This window comes from Camelina sativa, chromosome 9 (genome assembly GCF_030686135.1).
Source record: "Camelina sativa cultivar CO46 ecotype springtype chromosome 9, ASM3068613v1".
Taxonomy (NCBI): domain Eukaryota; kingdom Viridiplantae; phylum Streptophyta; class Magnoliopsida; order Brassicales; family Brassicaceae; genus Camelina; species Camelina sativa.
In genome coordinates this window covers 39968254-39982271 of record NC_141888.1, presented here as the reverse complement: position 1 = coordinate 39982271, position 14018 = coordinate 39968254, and the positions used below count along the sequence as shown (strand labels likewise).

The window sequence follows — 14018 nt, the reverse complement described above, 5'->3', positions numbered from 1 at the left end:
ACCGTTATACTTTTTAATAAATGATAAATAAAAAATAGTTTAATCCGTAGATAGATTTATCCATCCAACCGCCGTCACCGTTAAAACCTTCCTAAATCTGTAATACACGCTTTTGTTTCGAAAAAAAAAAAAAAAAAAAAAACCTAAAATAATAGTAATGTTACCATGAGAGCATAGAATAAAGGAAAAATTGCATCGGACTGGATTACTCAAATTCCCTGTCTTCTAAGTCCATCCATCCACACTCAAAGACTATGGCCTCTCATTGCTCCATGAGAGCACTCCTACTCAGATTCTCCAATGGCGTCTCTTCCAGATCCATTCTCAACTCCTCTAACCATCGTCTTCTTACCATGACCAACTCTTTCTCCTCTCTTTCCTCAATCTCCCCTCACACCACTTCGCATTTCATAACGCCGCGTCGTCTTCAATCAGATGACCAGAACTGTCGCAAGCTTCAAGTCAGAAAGATTTCGATTTCTACTCCTCTATGTATGGGTCGTCGCTCTTCCAAAATCGCTGGCCGAAAGGTTCGTTAATGCCTCCTATTATGTGTTTGTAGGTTCTTGCTTAGCTTTGGTGATTTGGTAAAATCTAGTTGCAATTTGAATGATTAGAGGTGCTGCTTCATTGTTATTACTAGGAGGAAGTAACAATTGAGTTGTTTTTGATGAGTCTAGAGCTCGTAACTGTTTATGCCAACCATGTGTTCGATGAAATGCCTCAGAGAATGAGTAGGTTTGTCAAATTGTCTACTGCTAGTGTAGTATCAAAATCAGAGAGTAAATATCAATATGCTCATGAAACCTGTGGTTGCTTTTGTATATGAAAATCACATTTTACAGCTCAACAGAAAAAGAAATAATTTTTTATTGTATTTTAAGAACTGTGAGAATGAAGTTTCTGGTGAATACAGGGGGCTCAAGATTCAAAGAAGGCGAAGCTATACTGTAGAATTGGCAAGGAGGTTGTATCTGCGTAAGTCTTCGACTTTTTTTACCAATGTTGTATTTTTTGTGTTGTTGTTGTTTGTTAAGTGGAACTTGCACAGTAGTTGTGGATATAGAGGCTGTTGAGATTTTTGGATTCAACTTCTTACTTTGTTGTGGACCTATGCCTATGACAATAGGAATCATGTGTGGGTTTATCATCATGCAGTGTCAAGAAAGGGGGTCCAAACCCAGTTTCAAATACCACTCTAGCTACTATACTTGACAAAGCTAAGGAACTTGATGTACCGAAGGACATTGTGGAGCGTAATATTAAAAGGGCTTCTGAGAAAGGGCAAGAAGCTTTTATAGAGAAGATATACGAGGTTAGATCCTGAGCTTCAATTCTAGTTTTATGTTTGCAAGTGGGGCCATTATGGTGAATCATCCTAGTAAGGTTGCGAAATGGCCTGGTAATTTAAAACGTATGAATTGGTTTTAGATCATTATTCTAATCTGGCCAAGTTTGGTTACGGAACCTAGCACTATCTCAGTACCTAGTTCAGTTTAACGATTTCCTTTTGCAATACTAAAATGTCAGTTCCTTGTCATTTCTTTTGGGTCCATTTGTAAGATATGATGAATCTGAATTTTTTTTTTTTTTCCTATGCTTTAGGTATATGGCTATGGTGGAGTTAGTATGGTAGTCGAGGTCTTAACAGACAAAATTAATCGATCAGTGGCAGCTATTAGATCGGTTGTTAAGGATTATGGGGGAAAAATGGCTGATTCAGGATCTGTCATGTTCAAGTTTAGACGAGTTAGGGTAGTGAATATTAAGGTCACTGAAGCTGACAAAGATCAGCTTTTTGTTATTGCTTTAGATGCTGGAGCAGAGGATGTTATTGAGCCCCCAATTTATGAAGATGATACTGATGAAGATAGGGAAGAAAGGTATACATAACATAATACATCCAAATCTCTTTAAAACCCCGAGTTTTTCTCCGCATTTCTTTTCTTCCTGTTGTCAGTATTATGTTTATTGTTTTTTGTTGATGATGAAACCTAAGTTGTGTTGAAGTTAGAAATAGACACTTCTTGATACGTGTTAGCACTTAGCAGTTTCTTCCAAGATTGAATCTGAAAAGTAATTAAGTGACAGAGGGTAGACCTAGTGCATTTTCTTCTAATAAACAGCTAATTACAGTAAAAGTTTTCATACCATGCGATATGAAACAAGAAATCCTTCTTGCAACATTAAATGGGTGTGATTAGATGATCCCTAGATAACTCATAAGTATACTTTTGTTTCATATGTTTCTTATCTCTCTCTATCTGTTCAGGTACTACAAAATTGTAACTTCATCTGAGAACTACTCAACGATACTATCAAAGCTACGTGATGAAGGAGTGAACTTCGAGCCTGACAATGGCTCTGAACTGCTTCCTCTGACAACAGTTGAGGTAGTGAATTTCCGCTCTGGACTGTAGCCTCTGTGCCGTACCATTTCCGTCATGTCTAATACTACTTGGCGATTCTAATCTTGCTGTTGTCAACATATAGTTATCCTCTTTTAACTTGTTAAATACGTTATAGATTGCATATGCTACATAACCAAAGTTGGAAGTGGCAATGCCCCCTTATGACCTCTTCTTGTTCTTGGTGGCTCTGATTACTGGATATCTATCTCAAATAGATACACTTACATAGAGATTACTTGGGATTGTTGTTGGTTGTTACAGGTCGATGATGAAGCCATGGAATTGAACAAAGAGCTTATGCAGAAACTACTAGAACTTGATGACGTTGATGCTGTTTATATCGACCAAAAATAAAAAGAATATATGTTACAGGAAGCTCCACTTCAAGATTGGCTAATTTGAAGCTCACACAATCTCTGAACTGGTTTTGCTGAACATATATTCTGAAGAAGGAAATGATGGTTTTGGTACACACTTACATTTTACTTTTTCTAGTATCCAATCCGAAGCCATAAAATCAAAACTGTAATACCTTACAAATCCCTAATAAGTTTTTTTTTTCTCAACCAAGGACTGTTTATATATTTTATTTATAATCCTTATGACGTAGCACTAACTAGCTAATTACTGGATGTACTTTTATGTATAAACTAACTAATTAGCAGTGTTCTAAATGGTGGGCGCTTTGCTCGTATATGCGCCGCCTATTCTCTATTCGGTAACGTATCGAATACATCCTATACAGCTTATTATGCGTTTTCTTATAAAGCGGGCGCCTCGGCACCGCATAGTCCGCGTATACAACACCACCGAGACGTCGTCTGTGTGTTTTCTTAAGTGGACAAAAACTTAGTTTCTTAATACTTAATGAAAAACCCTAAATACAATCCCAACTATTATTGATATCTCTCTGGCTATAGCTCGTTTTTATAGCTCGTTAAATTCTATTGCTCTTCTCTGTTATTCGGTATTCCTCGTAGGTTTATCTCTCTACTCTGATTGACCTTCTTCTTAACGTAAGCGGCTTCATGGTCACTTTCGTGTATCGTAGTGTTTGTGGTACAGTTCTTTCTTTAATATTATACTATACTAGTAATAGTTTGTTGATGCCTCTGTTCATACCTTTTGTTTATTGTTCGTGGCTATTCCTTGTGAAGTGTTTATATAACATCGATTGTTGGAGTAACAATCATGTTTTGTTGTCATGGTTTGATTATTTAATTATTTTTGTATTATTTTTTCAGTAAAAATTGGAGAGGATTATCATCATAATTCAACTGCTATGAGCTATAACTGAATGAATCTGCATAAATAATTGCTTTAAGAATATAACTATTTTATAATTTACATATTACATATATATATATATATAACTATTTAGTATATATAAATATCCGCCTAGACTCCGCCTAAACACCCGCGTATACAACTAGGCGCTAGGCATTCGTCTATCGCATAGAGAGCGCCTAGCGCATTTTAGAACACTGCTAATTAGGCTATACATCCAAATTATAGGCTTATAGCCTAATGCAAGCTGCTGAGGAGCTCAGAGATAAAGTTCACATAGCATCATCCCCTCTACTGACTCACTACATTATTCTAAAATTTATTTTTGGGAATTCGGTTTATTGAAATAATATTTAACGTAAAACTAATCGAGTGTGTATGATTGGGTACAGTATCAGTTTGGATTGAGATTTTTGTCATATACAGTCCTAGTTTTCCAAAAAATCTTTAGTTTGATATTTGTTTCTTTTTTCTTTTTTACTTTTGATTTTGTATGGGTTCACATTCATTTTTTTGGGAATATATAAAAAATGAATTCATTAAATCATTGTGACTTGTGAGATACTTCAAGAAAACAAATCAGTTCCCAAATCAGTTCCCAAAAAAAGGATCATAATTTAATCGTGGAAAACTGTTTTTGGTTGAAAGTGATATATGGTGGGAAAATGGGCGAATATTTTTTTCTACCAATTTCTGACCATTTTTGTCGTAGAAAATGTTTTTGATGGATTTTCCATGACTTGAAAAAAAAACTGACATAAACAAAAATGATTTTTTATGTCATTGCTTTTGAGTACTCATTTTTTATGTCATTGCTTCTGAAGTTCTGAGTACTCTTTTATAGTTTTTACTTATTCATAAATTCATTGTATAATAAAACTATACGATGTCATTAGATCAAATAATTTTTCGACCATTTTGGTGGGACAAAAATTCGATACTCGTTATCGGGAAAAAAAAAATCTAAATAGTTTTGTTAGCTCATATTAAATATAAAATCGACTTAGCTAATGAAGATTTGAATGCGAATGAGAGAATATGAGCATTTGAATACGACCATTCAACAACGGTTAATGTGGTTACGTCGTATATACTGAAAACAAAGGAAGAAGTAAAATAAAAATACAAAGACCGGGTCCACTATAATTGTGTACCACTAGCTATAATGTGGTTGTGTCGTATACAACCATAAATTCTAATTTGTTATTTTGTTCCACTTTTCTTATCTTGTAAATCGAAATTAGAACCATGTATGAACTCTCTAATAAAAATGAAAAAAAAAAAAAACACGAATTAAATAAAAAGAAATAATAATATTAAGCATCCTAATACTTCGAATAACCACGGAAGATAAATTTGACCACCAGTCTTTCATGCAACCTTTACTGCATATATTTTGTTTATGCAGATTAACGACTATAAATGTAACGTACGGTACATGAACGTTGGAAATTCATAAGTCGGCAATGCGCATTTCGTCATGAGTGGACATGCAAGAATAACGTACTGACAGTACTATATTTGGCGTTTAGTCCGAAACACGTTGATCCATTCCTTTTTTTCTGTTACATTCATTGACAAGGAAATCGTAAGAGGAGAGTTTCACCATGTTTTTTATGTGTTTTTTTGTTTGGACAGTCGTGTCGGTGATAAATTTATATCATGTAATGTAATCTTTATAATTTTCTTATATAGAGTTAATTGGAAAAAGAAAAAGCATAATCCTGTTTGTATATATATATATATATATATATATATATATCTCAAACTGGTTTCACAAATCTGTTGGTCACAAACTTAATACCTATCTATAATTTGAAAAACCTTTATGATAATATGAGAAGCATTTTCAAAAAATTGATTTTGTTATTTATTTCATTGAAGAATTTTTTCTTAAGTTATTTGTGAAGAGAAAATTTTAGAACTAAGTGTGATTGAGCATAAATTTTCTTTTTTACGCTAAGTGCAATATTTTGAGAATTGATTTTTATTGTTCAGTGAATTATCAGAAAAAAACCATGGAAAATATCATATGATAACTTTAGGGTAGGTAACAATTTTTAAAAACCGATAGTCTGAAGAAAGTAATATATATACGGTAACGGTTGGAGCGTTACAAGCGGCATCATAGCCGAAGCCATAAAAATCTGGAGTGAAGTGAGATCATATTGTCAAGTGACTATCTAGTTCGCAATAAGAATGTTGCAATATGTTAGTGGTCTGTATATAACATTTCTAAAATTTTGAAAAATATAGTGGTGCATGAGAAGAAACTAATAATTTATTCTGGCTACTTATATCATCAAAATACACTTCTTTTTTAATTATTTAAAAAAAACTCTAAAGTTAAGCGTGCTAGGGTAATTTTAGATAAATTATTTCTGTTACCTTTTGAGTAATAACCAAATTTTGCGTGAAAAATCGTGTAGTGATTTGTAAGATGGATAACAAACTTTGAAAATATCCTAAACAAATCAGTTGTAGATTCAAGTGTGATAATACCGTCGGAGTAACGATTTGGTAGGGGCTTTTATAAACTTCTAAAATCGAGAAATATGGTGGTGCATAAGAATTCATTTAAAGAGTTTATTTGGATAACATATATAATCAAAATATATTTATATTTTCATTTACTTATTCAGAGAGAATTTTGCAGCTAAATGTTTTTATTTGAGCTGGAGCTATATCATGACGGATAGTTTACTAAAAATTGATTTATGTTACCTTGTGATTAGAATAAAATTCAGAAAAATAGCATGTGATGATGTAGGCTAATACCAATATTTAAAAGCCTCGCAAAATAACGAATCAGCTGTCAAACAATCGTGGAGCCACGAACCAAGGATGGGCGTGAAGGCCACGGACAATGACGGTCAGGTTAGATCCTAATTATTAGGTTATACGTTTTGTAGTAATAATGTCTAACATATCTTTTTGTTTATTGTGACAGAAATAATTTTCTTAATAGACTTAGATGATAGCATTCCTACAAATCAAACAATCGGAGAAACAAATGAAAAATCTTTGATCACTAAACAATTTGTATGTTGAAGTTTATGATTACATTTAATTTGTGACTCATACTTGCCATCTAATTTACACGTTAGTTAATCAATTATTTTCGCTTTCGACATCTCAATGCACCACAACCATCTGTTTGGATGATTGATGTGGACGGACGAAATTTTTAATTTTAGTGGTTAAAACTACAGTTTAAGACTGCGCGTTTGATGGTCTGAAATTTATAAATTATAATTTCAAAAGTTTCAGATACGTTAAATGAATACTGATTTTATAATTTGTAAAGCGTTAAGATCATTTGATAAATATTCAATTATTGTTATTTAATGTGAATAGCCAAAATTGAATTTAACATATTTTATTTTAAGATTTTTTTTCTTGTTATCTGTCAATTGTTATTGTTATGATGCATATTTTGTAGTATACTTTGTTTTTTCTTTTTTTTAGGCGGAGGATTTAATTTGAGCCCCATTCGAAAGCCATTGACCACTTTGATAGATACATCATACATACATACATACTTTTTTTTCTTAATATGTTAGACCTCTCTGGGATATTGCTATCTTATAAATTATTGTGCTTTTAATCCAAAATCGAGCCCAAACCCTAGTTAATTGCACATAATTTTTGTAACATCCATTTTGAATTAGCATATTTTATTTTGGGGATTTTAATTTATTTATCATATACTACTCAGTTGTTAATGTTATGATGCATAATTTTTCTGAGAAATACCATCAAATAGCACTTATAGCACACACTCCACAAAGTTTCAGAAATAACATTAATTAATACAATTAAAATATTTTTATTATATTTTAGCTGCGTATTTTACATTTAATATATAGTTTTTAGGGGTAGGGTTTGTCTTTACAATTTAAAATTTAATTTTGTAAGTCTAATTTTGAAAATCGTGCTGTTTTACTAACTTTAGAGATAATATGCTAAATTTGAAAATAAAATTTATTTTTAGTGCTATTTGTGAGAATTGTCCAAAATGTTTTTAGTATTTTTTTTTTTTTTTTCTTTTTTGGCTTTTTAGGGGTAGGATTTGAGCCCCATTATAGACTCTTGACCACAACCTACCAATTAAATAGTTAGTAAAGGACTGAAAATGACGATAAAGAAAAACGTAGCGCAGTAGAGGGGACACGCTCATGAGTAAGATAATCCGACCAATTATACAATTTGAAATGCGCCTTAATTAGCAAGTCTTTATCTTCTCTTTTCTCTTATTTTCCAAACTTAGAAAAAAGCTTACAATAATAATAATGCACACGAATTTAAAACTTGATTCATGCATACGTACGTAATAAGTTGCCTTTTACAAATTTAGCAAACCAGTGGCAGTAATAAACCCAACGAGGCAACGACTATTCCTTTAACATTCAATTGACAACTTTTTTTGTTAAACTAGTAGTTTATTAATCATAGCAAAACGAAGTTGTTTATACAGCTGTTCGGGAATTAACACAACAATTGGTACCTTCTCTTGAGGTCAGTTTCATGCCAATTATGGCGTTGATAGATAAGTTGCAGAAATATCTCTCTCAAAATGTCGTGCTGAGCTTGAGGAGGAAACAAACACTAGCTAGCTAGCCATGGAGTACTTAAGAAAAAAGATTCCATTTCCCGGGGAAAGACAAAACAGAGATCAAAGTGTCACTCGTTGTAAACAAATTGCATACATACAAATTAATCGACATTTAAGAAAGAAACAAAAAAAAAATCTGATTCGTAATATTTGTAGAGGGAAAAACATTTGCTCGAAAATTATTTAGCATTGATCTTTTTATATACATAAATTTATTTAAAAGTTTTTAAATTGATGGAACGAAAATTGAGGCTTTTTATCGTTAATTTCCATTTTCAAACATTATATCACAAAGTTCATTAGAATTTGACCTCTATGACCTCTATCACAAAGTTCATTAGAATTTGACCACAATACCCCATAGTGCCCACAATGCCCACAGTGTCTCTCTTACACGACCCACAGACACACACTATATATAGTATTGAAGTCATTGGAAAGAAGAAACATAAACATGACTCGTTTATATCAACCATTCAAACAAAAACTTTACTATCTTACACCGACACCCAAAATTGTCTCAATCCTTTTTGCCTAGCAACTAATTCTTATTCTACATTTTGGTACTCAATTTGTCGAACATTTTTGACATCAAAACGAGAGAGAGAGAGAGATAGAGAGCAATGAGTGAGTCTCATGGTTCCGACACAGAATGTTCCTCCACCAAGAAGGGAAAAAAGGAGAAAGCCAAAGAAACAGTGGTATATCGTGGTGCCCGCATGAGAAGCTGGGGGAAATGGGTCTCGGAGATCCGAGAGCCTCGTAAGAAATCAAGAATCTGGCTCGGGACATTCCCCACAGCGGAGATGGCAGCACGTGCCCACGATGTTGCGGCATTAAGTATCAAAGGAACATCTGCAATCCTCAACTTCCCCGAGCTCGCGGAGTTTTTGCCACGACCCATCTCGCTCAGTCCACAGGACATCCAGGCCGCGGCCGCTGAAGCCGCTCTTATGGATTTCAAAACTGTACCATTCAATATCGAAGATAAGACCACGTCGTCCCAAACTAGGTGTGAGACTGAGAAGATTGAAAAGGGATTGCCCTCATCCTCTTCCTCGTCCTCGTCTTCTATGCTCTCGGAAGAGCTAGGAGAAATCGTGGAGTTGCCAAGTCTTGACAACAATGTACAAAACGATTTTGGGCTGTTCGACTCGTTGGAGGGGTTGGTGTCGATGCCCCCATGGTTAGATGCTACCAAAGATGATTTTACGTACGGAGATGATTCGGTACTGTTGGACCCACTTCTCCAAGAAAGCTTTCTGTGGAATTACGAATAAAGGACTTTTTTTGGAAATAAATGCACATTTTTGTTTCTCCTTTCTTTTACATGCAGTTCCTTATTTTTTTTACCATATATATATATATATATATATATATCTTTTAGTTTTTATGCAAACTATACGTGTATAATTTTTTTTCGTTAATAAGCAATGATTTGGTTTTGGGTACATAGAGGATTTATGTAAATAACAATGAGCGTGATATTTATTTTAAATTATCTTGCATTAACAAGAAAAACCTGTTATTATGCTAGTGTGTTCAGTGTTCACTGTTTGATACTGAGTAATGTAATGTATAATTCAGAGTAGATGCTCTGCTTTTCGCTATTAGTCAAGATATCCTCTGTTTTTTTTTTTTTTTTTTTTGTGGCACAGGGTATCTCTCGTTTTCCAAGCTATTTTAAACATTGCAATTGAGTTTCAGTAATGAAAATTCACAGTTTTACAAAAAAAAAATACTAATAGAAAAAGAAAATTTGCTTTATCTTTCTATTTTCCGATCATTCTTGTTGTGATTGTAAATAATTTGGTTTTTTCCTTTTTGTTAGTGATGTGATCATTTAAGAGTATTCTTATACGGTATGAATAACTTTTTAGTAGTGTATAATCATTTAAGAGTATTTGCATCAAGAAGTAATTGTTGTCAACATAGATGGAACATTCATCATTGGAAATGGTATGCATGAATCATGTTCTAAAATAAAACCCAATCACGTCGACAAGGAAATGTACTTAAATGTTGGGCATGGTATTAATAAATCTTTTAATAAAAAAACTAGGTACTAACCCTTCCGCGGGCTGAGCTTTTTTTTTGATGAAAATTTGTAATAATTTATTTTGTTATTATGTTATTTATAATAGTTTGTGATTAAAAATTTGTTTGCTTATACTAAAACTTTTGTATTTTAAAAATGTTTATTGAAAACCTGTCAATAAAACATTTGCAGGTAGTAAATAAAATTGTTTAAATCTTTATCAATTAAACGCAATTCTTGCTATAGTTGTGAAATGTGAAGTAAGTAAAAATATATAACTGACATGTAAAAGGAGCAACTAAATATAGCTAGTGAATGTTCTTAAAAATCTCTTTGAAAACAACATTCATTGTTTTCTTCTGTGGCTTCCTTTTCTTGTCTATAATAAGCACTTTCAAGCATTGAATATATTTTAAATCTCAACATCGTTTTATTTTTCTAAAGAACGGTGGCTAAAAGAAAAATATAATTTTTTAAAATAGATAAGATACTATAGCTATATCCTTTATCTTTTATTTATTAATTTTTAAAATTAAGCTGTTAAACGAAACTGTTATATATTTTATTCGATTAGATTTTTGATAAAAATTTTAACCCGTGCTGGAAAAGTTTTTTGATAAAATTTGTGGTTATATAGATTTTATTCGATTAGATTTATAAAATCTTAGCTGTTAATTTTTTTTTAATTATGAATTAGTTTTGATTCTAATAGATTTTTTTTTTACTTTTCTACAATTTATTTTGTTTTATGTGTCCCCAATTTTCTTTTTTAATTAATTATATTTTTTTATTTAATTAATTAAACTTAATTAAGTTTTTCTAATGGCAATTGAATGTAATTTTTTACACATTTTAAGGTTAGTTTCATATTTGTACTTCCTAATTAATATAGTAGGATAAAATGAAAACGGTTCGGTTTACAATTGAAAATTATTCAAAGAAATACACATCAACAAATCTATAACGAGTTGTCACACAATTATATATATATATATATATATATATCCATACAAGGTAGATAAAATGTGTTGGGCTATACTTATCGTAACTGATAATCATATTTCCAAAAATTTATAGGATGATTTTTATTTTCAAAATATATAAAATAAACCTTTACAAATAAATATTATTATTGTTAATTCTTACGTAAACATGTACAATACATTCGGGAAGTCCATAACTTGCTGCATGGGTATAAGGCAGAGTGGCACATGACCCTTGTGTTATATATTTGGCATAAATGAAGAAGAGAAAGAGAATGAAATATAATGTGTCTGCATAGCCAAAAGGCCGCGATTGCGTTTTGGTATGATGAGTTTGAAAGAAGATGTTCGGATTAGGATTATGGAGTACCTTCAGGTTTATGGGATGTCATGAATAGATGATCTTCTTTAATTTAAAGATCATTGTGAGAGACAGAAATAGGTTCCACCATTACAAAGACGGTCACTGTGGTTGTAATGGCTTTTGGAAATGATTTTATATGCTTACTTATCTTTATATAATCGGAAAGACTCAATTATTTGAATAGATATATTAAGGTTAAAAACTTAATATAAATACGTCTAAAAGGACAAAAAGAAGAGGATTTGCGAGATCAAATAAAACATCTTAAGGTCTGTCTGTGACGTGCATAGCACAGATCCAAACACATTTTAATTATTCATCAATGGTTGCTCGTCGTCAGCAACTGGAACATGTGGACGGTCGATGAGGACATTCTCGTAGATGAAACCGGCGAGTCCACCACCAATCAACGGTCCAACCCAATATACCCAATGGTCAGTCCAGTTTCCAGAGACCAAAGCGGGACCAAAAGACCGGGCGGGGTTCATGGAAGCGCCAGAAAAGGCGCCGCCCGCAAGGATGTTGGCTCCGACGACAAATCCTGTGAGAAGTGGACCCAACCCATCAAGAGATCCCTTCTTGGGATCCACCATAGTTGCGTAGACAGTGAAGAGAAGTGAAAATGTTAAGATGATCTCCCATATGATCCCTTGAGTGTAACTAACTCCACTTGCTAATGTGTGAACCGGAGTTGCCTAAACACAAAGCGTTATAATATAATGTCAAACCACATGATAAATCGAACATGCCGGAATATATCGTCATTTTTGAAGTGTATATAATTAATCAAAAGTTTTAACAAATCTGATTAGATAAAGATATATAAAATGTATTGCATTCTGAGCCAATGAAAAAAATTTGTAAAGATTACGTATATTAAAACTTGTGTATTATTGAATGAGAAAAAAGTTATATAAGGAAAAATAAAACAAAGGCAAGCAATTGAAAGTTGACTAGATCACGAAACCAAAAGAATCTTGTGAAAGTTGTTATGGGATCATAATTTTTGGCTTTACTTTTAATAGCGTTAAAAGTTGTTGATACTAACAAAAAATTAAGTTTGGTATATTAAATTAGATACCGTACCATTCCTCCGGTGAGGTAACTGAGGAGGAAACATGCTGCGGAGGAGGCCAACAACTGATCAATCCAATAGAGGAATGCACGGAAGACGCTGATGTGGCCACCCAAAAGTAGGCCAAGGGTGACGGAAGGGTTGAGGTGACCACCGGAGATATGACCCGCAGATATCATTACTCCTACAACCAATGCATGAGCCACCGCGACCGCGAAAAGTCCCACCAATGTGTTTCCGACTAAACTGTCTAAATGATGAATACAATAAAAATGTTGTAAATATATTGAAAGTGCATCACGGTTTCAAGAACCAATTTAAGGGACTTTTGGTTTGTTAGAACTGTAGAAAACCAAAATATTAGCATGGCAATATCAAACTGTAACCAAAGAGCATGGATGTTAATTTACCGGTGGTCATGGCGGATCCGACGCCGGCGAAGACAAAGAGAAAGGTGGTGATGAATTCAACAATGAGAGCTTTAATACAGTCCGGCTCAACCGCCTCGTTATGGCTCCCTAAATCGATCTTCTTCATGGCTTTGGAATGAGTTTAAAAGTTTTAAACCAAAGAAATATTGCTGGATGGTTTTTGGTGATGATGTGCGTAATATATAAGAGCTACTTATAATGATATTCTTTTTCATTAACAAAGAAAAAAGAGAAGAGAGAGTGAAAAGAAAATGGTAAGGGAGCGCACATGGGATGAAATTATTGTATGATGATGATTGATTTGAGTTAGAAGTTGACTTGTATTATGTTCTTTAGTGGGATCTGAGATTTATTGCTTTCTTAGACATATGATTTTGGAGATTGGGTAATTGACATATGCTGTGTGCTCAGAATAATGTAGAACCAAATGAGGTGCTATGGGTTGGAATCCGTGTAAAACTGTAAATCATTTCCACTAGATTTTAAGTAGGTTATATTTTAATTTACATGCAATCCTGTGCATATGAATCATCATAGGTTTGAACAATCCAAGATACATCATAGAATCAGTAGGGGGTATGAATAAAAAAAAATAAACGTAAAATAGAAGAAAATCAAGTAGCTGCATAAGAGAATTATGTATAACCAGACTTTCTGGACATACATAGAAGAAAATAACAGATGTGTATATAATTGGGTTTGGGGATATAGATATGATTTTTGTAAAACAACTCATTTTATGGGATATATGCTGAGGTGATGGAAACATTGACAATGCAGATCCATGCTCGGTGCTAAAAGGACAGTTAAAGTA

The 14018-nt window shown here is 33.0% G+C and overlaps 2 protein-coding genes and 1 pseudogene across 4 annotated transcripts; 2 read left to right on the top strand and 1 right to left on the bottom strand.

The window, feature by feature from the left end:
• Nucleotides 1-2977, top strand: LOC104714051 (putative transcriptional regulatory protein At2g25830). Of its 3 annotated transcripts, XM_087467483.1 has the most exons (7): nucleotides 1-73; nucleotides 185-530; nucleotides 917-978; nucleotides 1159-1315; nucleotides 1606-1883; nucleotides 2273-2393; nucleotides 2673-2977. In XM_087467483.1, exons 2-7 carry the CDS (start codon nucleotides 255-257, stop codon nucleotides 2763-2765), a joined length of 987 nt encoding a protein of 328 aa, XP_087323609.1. In that variant the 5' UTR covers nucleotides 1-73; nucleotides 185-254; the 3' UTR covers nucleotides 2766-2977. The 3 variants fall into 3 exon arrangements, 2 of the variants coding, with proteins under 2 accessions (XP_087323609.1, XP_010429590.1); XR_015567086.1 differs by lacking the exon at nucleotides 1-73 and having other exon boundaries at nucleotides 166-530; nucleotides 1814-1883; XM_010431288.2 differs by lacking the exon at nucleotides 1-73 and having other exon boundaries at nucleotides 170-530.
• Nucleotides 2978-8777: 5800 nt separating this feature from the next.
• LOC104714050 (ethylene-responsive transcription factor ERF042 pseudogene) lies at nucleotides 8778-9762 on the top strand (annotated as a pseudogene).
• A 2108-nt stretch (nucleotides 9763-11870) lies between these two features.
• Nucleotides 11871-13502, bottom strand: LOC104714049 (aquaporin TIP4-1). Its single transcript, XM_010431286.3, has 3 exons — nucleotides 13184-13502; nucleotides 12785-13023; nucleotides 11871-12393 (listed from the first exon to the last, which is right to left on the bottom strand). Exons 1-3 carry the CDS (start codon nucleotides 13308-13310, stop codon nucleotides 12007-12009), a joined length of 753 nt encoding a protein of 250 aa, XP_010429588.1. The 5' UTR covers nucleotides 13311-13502; the 3' UTR covers nucleotides 11871-12006.
• Nucleotides 13503-14018: the final 516 nt, after the last annotated feature.

Coding starts and splice junctions, on each gene's coding strand:
- LOC104714051 (XM_087467483.1), top strand. CDS start 255: ATGGCCTCTCATTGCTCCATGAGAGCACTCCTACTCAGATTCTCCAAT. Junction 531..916: donor CCAAAATCGCTGGCCGAAAG/GTTCGTTAATGC, acceptor TGGTGAATACAG/GGGGCTCAAGATTCAAAGAA. Junction 1,316..1,605: donor TTATAGAGAAGATATACGAG/GTTAGATCCTGA, acceptor CCTATGCTTTAG/GTATATGGCTATGGTGGAGT.
- LOC104714049 (XM_010431286.3), bottom strand. CDS start 13,310: ATGAAGAAGATCGATTTAGGGAGCCATAACGAGGCGGTTGAGCCGGAC. Junction 13,024..13,183: donor CGGATCCGCCATGACCACCG/GTAAATTAACAT, acceptor TTCATCATTTAG/ACAGTTTAGTCGGAAACACA. Junction 12,394..12,784: donor GTTACCTCACCGGAGGAATG/GTACGGTATCTA, acceptor CTTTGTGTTTAG/GCAACTCCGGTTCACACATT.